Source organism: Pelobates fuscus, chromosome 8 (genome assembly GCF_036172605.1).
Source record: "Pelobates fuscus isolate aPelFus1 chromosome 8, aPelFus1.pri, whole genome shotgun sequence".
NCBI classification, from domain to species: Eukaryota; Metazoa; Chordata; class Amphibia; order Anura; family Pelobatidae; genus Pelobates; species Pelobates fuscus.
In genome coordinates, this window is record NC_086324.1 from 58,325,814 (window position 1) to 58,334,957 (window position 9,144).

Here is a 9,144-nt window from a genome sequence, read left to right on the forward strand (position 1 = left end):
CAGCCATGCTTTCCTGGACACACTACTTCTTCATGATTACTGGGAACAACTTAAAAGGTGCTGCACTAAATTGCTTAGAATTTATGCAATGCATTGCATTTACTTAATCAAGACTAGGTCTTTGGAATCATTCCTTGATTAAAGAATTTACATGCTGCAGCATGCATATTTTACATTTTTTCGGGTTAGAATCATTCATGTACAACACAGAAGCATTATGATTTTTTTTGTGTCAGGATAATGTAGTGAATAATGAAATACTCAATTTATTTACACTTATAGGATTTTCAAGTAGGCTTAGAACGTCAAAAAAAAAAACAACAAAAAAAAAAAACCTAAGTGACCAAACCCAACCTGCAGGTATTCAGATGAACGGAAATACTGTACAATATCCTTAAATTATCATAAGGTCATTTTTGCAAGAGAAACAACCTTTGATGGGATTCATTGGTGTTACACACAAAACAGTGAATTGCAGAACCGATTTTATGCGTATTTGAGTTAAAAGAAATCCCAACTGTGCTATTCCAGACTAAATTTGCAAACATGGTTTTCACCTCAATCACATTTGCTGTTCTGTGAATAAACATCTATGTAAATTTTAATGGTTGCTGACTTCCCTCCCTAGTGTCAGACAAGAGCAGTCACCTCTGTGGTCCTTTGGTATGCTTTCAAACTGATTTAAATGCAAGCTCTGCAAGCCAGTGATTCTTACTTATGCTTTAATGTATGCTGTCGGCTGAGGGTACACATCTACAATTTCTACAGCGATCCCTTATTCTGTTTAACCAGTCCACTGCCAGACAGTATTTGATGTTTCACAGCACAATACAATGATGCTTCTGCTTTGAAAAAGCAATAAACTTTGAACCAGTTGACGGTTACGTCAATCACTTGGCCAAGTACATTAATTCCACATCGTGAATTGTAATGCAATCAGTAATGAACACATAACTATACAATATGCTTTGCTTGGAGACAGGTACAAATGCATTGCTTTTGTATATGTGATTTGTTTAATCAATAAGATGTCAGTGCTGTTTTGCTTCACTGAAGTGAGGTGTGAGACAATCAGTCTTTTTTGAAGCTGCAAGATGAAATTCCTCCCTGGGTTAGAAATATTTATTCATTTTCTGTCAAGATGTAGTAGAAAACTTGCAAGCAGTTACTTAGCGTAATGACAATATCATTGAGATTGCTCTACAGGGATGTGAGTCTGAGTTCATTTGCCAAGATTGTTTCCAGTGCATCCTAGTCAATAATAGATTTCATTCTTGGGTTCCGCAAAAGAAAACCGCCCCTGTGGTGTAATCTGGCCAATGTGGCTGCAATACATAGGCCACATATAACAAGGGTTATGATCTAGTACCAGATTGAAGGATGAAATGTTTTACTGAGCAATTACACAGCGGTAGATATTTGCTCATATTTAGTGGTGTCAGTCGTTCCAGAATACATAGGTGATAGGTGGTGATCACACTACGGTCTGGTTTAGTAAAAGTACTTGGCAAGGGCTCAGCTAACAGCATTAAAGGGAACTTTGAGTCCTAGTAGTTCAGATGAAGAAAGAGTGCACTTAATATAAATGCCTAGTAGCGGACTTGAATTATACATGGAATTAATTAGCTTGGAAGCCCATTCTTTACCTGCACTAAGTTTAGTTACCCATTTCTCACTTGTAAAACTGTAGTAAAATATATTCAAAAACAAATAAAAGCATATGCGTTACACTCTTGAAACTCGCTTTGGGGTCTCTATAGCAGTAGTTCCCGATCTTTTTGGACCAAGGCACATGTCACATATCTTTGATGCCTTACTAGACAGGTATACATACCTCAATCCAAACTGGCACAATAGGTTTAATTATTTGACAAATAGGAATCCCAGGTCTAATGCGGACACAACAAAAGAAAACAAAAACAACACATATTTGAGGACTGCATCTATCTATCCATCTATATATATCTATTCCAGTCTTACAAGATACTACAAATGGGAAGCAAAGAAAATGAATTAATAACCACTGCAATACAGCATGAAGTGAGGTGTACTGACCGTCACTAATTGCACATGTCATAGATAGAGTAGACCTTAAAGTTAACAAAACTGATCACATGTAAAAATAAGAATGTTGGCAGTCACTGTCATATGTCCACCAGCTTTCTGTTATAGAACTGTGCATATATTCTTCCCTTCACATACACAGATGCTAAATGCCTTACACACCAGAAGGGTTACATAAATACAAAACATTTGTGGGACAAAGTTCTAAAAGTGGAGCAGTTGCCATGGATACCAGTGGAAGTTTTGCTGTTCCAATTTTAGAACTTTGACCCGGAGTTCTATAACATTTAGCAATCGTCTCTATACTATTACTGCCAATGTTACCCAGCACTGTCAGGCATACAGCTGTCCTGAACGAAGATTGATGTGGAATGGGCATTTTTTACCCCACCTGAAACAATGCGATGGATTAAATAGCAATGCCAAGTTATGCCCATGGACATATCTTTAAGCTTGTGCCCTTTTCAGCCATAAGCAAGCAGCGTTGCCTTTATCATGCTTTTTACATGCATTACTGAGTGTGTACTCAGTGCAGAACATTCCCTGTACCATGTTTTACTGGGCGATAAGTCATAAAAAGAATATGATGAAGAAATGATAAAATAGCACATTAATTTAGAATACTAAACATTCTCAGAGATGTATTCAATAAACTGTGAACTGCATATTCTATAACCAAGCAGATGACTGAGATAAACAGCAGTTAGAGATTTTGTTTTCTGATCGGCCTGTTTTGTCCCCAGATGCAATTTCCCTTTATAATTGTCAGTTCGGTTAATGTCCCAGTGATGCCAGGTAGCTGGAAGTCCCTTTCTAGTGAATATTCCAGTGATGCCAGACTGCTGGTAGACCCTAGGTTACTCCCTAGTTTAGTGAATACCCCAGTGATGCTAGGTAGATGGTAGTCCCTAGGTTAGTTAATGCCCCATGATCCCAGGCTGCTGGTAGGCAGTAGGTTAGTAAATGCCCTAGTGATGCCAGGCTCGTAGTCCCTAGGTTAGTAAATGCACCAGTGATGCCAGGCTGCCGGTAGTCCCTAGGTTAGTGAATGCCCCAGTGATGCCAGGCTCGTAGTCCCTAGGTTAGTGAATGCCCCAGTGATGCCAGGCTGCTGGTAGTCTCTAGGTTAGTGAATGCCCCAGTGATGCCATGTAGATGGTAGTCCCTAGGTTAGAGAATGCCCCAGTGATGCCATGTAGATGGTAGTCCCTAGGTTAGTGAATGCCCCAGTGATGCCAGGCTGCTGGTAGTCCCTAGGTTAGTGAATGCCCCAGTGATGCCAGTAGTCCCTAGGTTAGTGAATGCCCCAGTGATGCCATGTAGATGGTAGTCTCTAGGTTAGTGAATGCCCGGCTCGCAGTCTCTAGGTTAGTGAATGCCCCAGTGATGCCAGTAGTCCCTAGGTTAGTGAATGCCCCGGTGATGCCAGGCTCGCAGTCTCTAGGTTAGTGAATGTCCCAGTGATGCCAGTAGTTCCTAGGTTAGTGAATGCCCCAGTGATGCCAGTGGTCCCTAGGTTAGTGAATGCCCCAGTGATGCCATGTAGATGGTAGTCCCTAGGTTAGTGAATGCCCCAGTGATGCCATGTAGATGGTAGTCCCTAGGTTAGTGAATGCCCCAGTGATGCCATGTAGATGGTAGTCCCTAGGTTAGTGAATGCCCCAGTGATGCCAGGCTCGCAGTCTCTAGGTTAGTGAATGCCCCAGTGATACCAGGCTCGCAGTCTCTAGGTTAGTGAATGCCCCAGTGATGCCAGCAGTCTCTAGGTTAGTGAATGCCCCAGTGATGCCAGGCTCGCAGTCCCTGGGTTATAGTACAATGCGCATAGTTAGTGTATGAATCCCACCTTGATGATGCTGCTTCTCCGGGGGGCCGCCTTGGCTGCCTCCAGCAGGCTGAGCTCAGTGACCCCGCTCCTCCGCTCCCTGCCGCGGCCATTCTCCGGGCACAGCTCGCAGCCCCCCTCCAGCCCCTCTGCCATGGCACTCACTGCCCGCTAACTTCCATGCCGGCCGGGAGGGAGAGCTGTCAGTGGAGAGGGCTGGGCACACGCCGCATGGCGCGAAGTCCGGTGTGTATGGAGCTCAGAGCCAACCGACCACCGCATGAGGGAGCCGGGCACAGCTGGGCGAACCCGGGGATGGAGCACTCCTCCGATTGGCTGAGCCGCAACGTTGGTGAGCGCTGATTGGCTGTCCGGATCCAGAGCTGTCTAGGGCTGGGTTCCAGGTCTGCGCTGATTGGTTGATGGGCTTGCAGTAGGTGGGGCCGTAAGCTGACAGTTCCATGTGCAGGGGAGGGGGGGTATTGTGATGGGGAGGGTCATGTATTCATGGGATGTGTGCTATTATGGAAGGGGGGGCTACAGTGGGAGTGGGATATGATGAAAGCTGTGCTATAACGGGAGCTGTGCTATGGGGGCTACGGGGTGATTATAATGGGAGCTGTGCTATGGGGTGATTATAATGGGAGCTGTGCTATGGGGGGGAGAGGGGATTATAAAGTAGGTATGCTATAGCGAGAGAGAGGGGACTACAATGGAAGGTGTGCTATAGAGAGGGGCTATAATGGGAGGTGTGCTATAGAGAGGGGCTATAATGGGAGGTGTGCTATAGAGAGGGGGCAATAATGGGAGGTGTGCTATAGAGAGGGGGCAATAATGGGAGGTGTGCTATAGAGAGGGGCTATAATGGGAGGTGTGCTATAGAGAGAGGAACTATAATGGGAGGTGTGATATAGAGAGGGGGCTATAATGGGAGGTGTGCTATAGAGAGGGGGCTATAATGGGAGGTGTGCTATAGAGAGGGGCAATAATGGGAGGTGTGCTATAGAGAGATGAACTATAATGGGAGAAGTGATACAGACAGAGAGGGGCTATAATGGGAGGTGTGCTATAGAGAGAGGAACTATAATGGGAGAAGTGATACAGACAGAGAGGGGCTATAATGGGAGGTGTGCTATAGAGAGAGGGGCTATAATGGGAGGTGTGCTATAGAGAGAGGAACTATAATGGGAGGTGTGCTATAGAGAGAGGAACTATAATGGGAGGTGTGCTGTAGAGAGGGGGTTATAATGGGAGGTGTGCTATAGAGAGAGGAACTATAATGGGAGGTGTGCTATAGAGAGGGGGCTATAATGGGAGGTATTCTATAGAGAGAGGAACTATTATGGGAGGTGTGCTATAGATAGGGACTATAATGGGAGGTGTGCTATAGAGAGGGGCAATAATGGGAGGTGTGCTATAGACAGAGAGGGGCTACAATGGAAGGTGTGCTATAGAAAGAGGAACTATAATGGGAGGTGTGATACAGACAGAGAGGAGCTATAATGGGAGGTGTGCTATAGAGAGAGGAACTATAATGGGATGTGTGCTATAGAGAGGGGGCTATAATGGGAGGTATTCTATAGAGAGAGGCACTATAATGGGAGGTGTGCTATAGAGAGGGGGCTATAATGAGAGGTATGCTATAGAGAGGGGGCTATAATGAGAGGTGTGTTCTAATGTGATATTTTCTATAGTGGGAGGTGGATTATAATGATTTGTTATAATGTATGGAGGGTTTGATATAATGAGTGAGTGTAATAATAGGAGCTTAACATGTTATATGAGATGTGGGTTTATACTATAATAGGAGGTGTGGTGTTCTACTATAATGGTAGGTGTGGTATTACAATGGGTGTGGTTATGGTAGGCTGTGCTCATTATAAGTGGGAGGAGTGTGTTCATTGCGCTCTGTAGCTGAAATTCCGTGCACTTTAAAGGTATACTCCAAGCAGTTAACGACAAACCACTATTTACATTGTTGCCAGGTCACTCCTGGCACCATAATCACTACAGTGAGCTGCAGTAGTTATGGTGCAGGAATGCCATGGCAGCAACAATGTAAACAGTGGTTTGCCTTCTTAGCTGTCACCCCGGACAGACCACTCCCACCTCCACTCCTTAGTACACTATTGAACTCAGCATTCAGAAACACACAGTATTCATACCTAGCACTCACACCTTGCACACAGTATTCATACCTTGTACTCACACCTTGCACACAGTATTCATACCTTGTACTCACACCTTGCACACAGTATTCATACCTTGTACTCACACCTTGCGCACAGTATTCATATATAGCACTCACACCTTTCACACAGTATTCATGCCTAGCACTCACACCTTGCACAGAGCATTCATACCTAGCACCCACACCTGGCACACAGTATTCATACCTAACACGCACACCTTGCACACAGTATTCATGCCTAGCACTCACACCTTGCACACAGTATTCATGCCTAGCACTCACACCTTGCACACTGTATTCATACCTAGCACTCACACCTTGCACACAGTATTCATACTTAGCACTCACACCTTGCACACAGTATTCATACCTAGCACTCACACCTTGCACACAGCATTTATACCTAGCGCTCACACCTTGCACACTGTATTCATACCTAGCGCTCACACCTTGCACACAGCATTCATACCTAGCATGCACACCTTGCACACAGTATTCATACCTAGCACTCACACCTTGCACACTGTATTCATACCTAGCACTCACACCTTGCACATTGTATTCATACCTAGCACTCACACCTTGCACACAGTATTCATACTAAGCACCCACACCTTGCACACAGCATTCATACCTAGCACTCACACCTTGCACACTGTATTCATACATAGAATGCACACCTTGCACACAGTATTCATACTTAGCAACCACACCTTGCACACAGTATTCATACTTAGCAACCACACCTTGCACACTGTATTCATACATAGAATGCACACCTTGCACACAATATTCATACCTTGTACTCACACCTTGCACACAATATTCATACCTTATACTCACACCTTGCACACAGCATTCATACCTAGCACTCACACCTTGCACACAGCATTCAGACTCTACGTTCACATCCTGCACTCTGCATTCCATCCATGCACATTGAATTCACACTCTTCAGAATAGGTTCAGATCTTATGCCATTCACTCATAACATTCACATACTATCCATTTTGCTCACAATGTATTACTTTTTTTTTTTGTGTTAGACAGCACTGTAAATTCATGCTCCAAAGATGAAAATCCAGCCAGGGGCGTGTATGTGTTGTTATCAGGGCCGGACTAGCCCACCGGGATACCAGGAAATTTCCCGGTGGGCCGCGGCATTTGGGGGCGCAGGTAGGTGCCATTGGGTGGCCAGTCCGGTGGCACACTCAGAGGGGGCCGGCCACGTTCCACGCTGGAGCCGCCGGGCTGGGTGGCAGCCTTGCCGGTTTGGCGTCAGTCCTAATGCTGAGGACTGAAGGAGGAGGGAGCATGTCTCTCTACCATGCTCCCTTGCGGTTCCTACAATTCCCAGCACAATACTGTCCTTCAGTCCTCAGCATTAGGAGTGCCGCCGGACCGGCGAGGCTGCCACCTGGCCCGGCGGCTCCAGCGTGGAACGCGGCCGGCCCCCTCTGTCTGTGCCACCGGACCGGCCACCCGGTGGCACCTACCTGCGCAGCCCCCAGATGCCACGGCCCACCGGGAAATTTCCCGGTATCCCGGTGGGCCAGTCCTGCCCTGGGTGTCTCTATGAATGGGAATGTTTAGAGCCTGCTTGTGGGATTGCGTGTTTGTAGAGTGAGCTGATTGTGGTGTGGTATTGTGTCATAAGGTTGGTTTTAGTTGTGTTGTGTTTGTGGTGTAATGTAATGCATATGTAGCTAGGGGCTGTAGAGAGTGTGTGTATACGGGATGTAGCAAGTGTGTGTGTGTGTGTGTATAGGTGATGTAGTGTTTGTAGGGGATGTAGAGAGTGTGTGTTTAGTGAATGTAGTATGTGTTTGCTTACAAGGAATCTAGGGGACCCAGAGTGTGTATGTTAGGAGTGTAGTGTGTGTGTATATAGTGGATTCAGAGTGTATATAGGGATCTAGTGTGTATATGTGTGTGTAAATGATCCAGAGTAATCTTAATGATCTCAGCCAAGGACGCAGAGCATCATGATGGAGAAGGACACGTCGAGGCTTAACAGGTACAAAAACTCACATTGCAAGCTCATCCAGGAGGAGGGGTGGGACATAAATATGTATATTAAAACTATAGCGTTAGAAATACGTTTCTACCTAAAATTCACCAAAACGCACCATTCAAATGTAATATGGATGTGAAATTTTTTTTAAAAATAAATCACTGAATTTACAGAATTTTGTAATGATATGACCCAGTGAAAAGTCTCAAAATGACCATTAATAAAAAGCTCAAGTTGTCTTCTTTTAAAAAATAATAAGCCAAAATGACAATTAAGAGCAACTGGGGATGATTTTTTTTGTCTTAAAAGTAACATGAGCCTAATCAATCAATCAATCAATCAAAATTGCATAGTTGAAAACTGGCATTGAGGTCTGTAATTTGACTCGCTAACATCTCATAAATCCGGCAATGGCCAACAAGGCTTCCAATTCTCAGCACAATAAAGATGGAGGCAGCGAGCAGTGTCTGGTGCCTAAGGTAAGAAATCAACACCTTACTAAACAATTTGACTACTTACATTGGGATGGGAGGGTGCCAGGGATTTCCTGGCACCATAACCACTACAAAGCATAGTGGAACAAACACACAGCAAATGTACCAAAACAGTCCTCGATCACAAAGCACAATAGCTAGGAAAGGCATTGGTCTCAAGGGGGTTATTTGAAAAAAAATGTATAAAAACCACTTGCACAAGTAAACTGAAATTTCCAGTGCCTACCATGCAATCAATTTAATTGAATTTCATTATTTTTTCGTTAATGAAAATGCTACTAGTGCCAGCTTAATTATGTATATACGTGCACTACCAGATCCTTTTTAGTTCTCACCCCCAGTTCATTTTTGGAAGAAACAGCTATAGAGTTAGAGGCCCTAACTTAGGGCTACAGTGGAAGACAGCTTTGCATATCATGCATAAAAACATACATCTGGCATTATTCAAAACTTTTTCAGTAAAATATTACAAACAGTCTATTTTTATGTTTTGGCTAACTCGCCAGGGTGGTCCCTCCGTGCTGGGAAAAGCCACAGTTTATTTAAACCAAGCTCT

At 44.4% G+C, this 9,144-nt stretch overlaps 1 protein-coding gene across 1 annotated transcript in view; it reads right to left on the reverse strand.

Annotated features, from left to right (window-relative positions):
* Positions 1 to 4,187, reverse strand: part of PLCL1 (phospholipase C like 1 (inactive)) — a 281,756-nt gene extending 277,569 nt beyond the window's left edge. Inside the window, exon 1 of the mRNA XM_063429886.1 lies at positions 3,911 to 4,187. Within this exon, the coding sequence (XP_063285956.1) occupies positions 3,911 to 4,045 (135 nt within the window). The 5' untranslated portion in view covers positions 4,046 to 4,187. The remainder of the gene's footprint in view (positions 1 to 3,910) is intronic.
* Between the last annotated feature and the right edge of the window lie 4,957 nt (positions 4,188 to 9,144).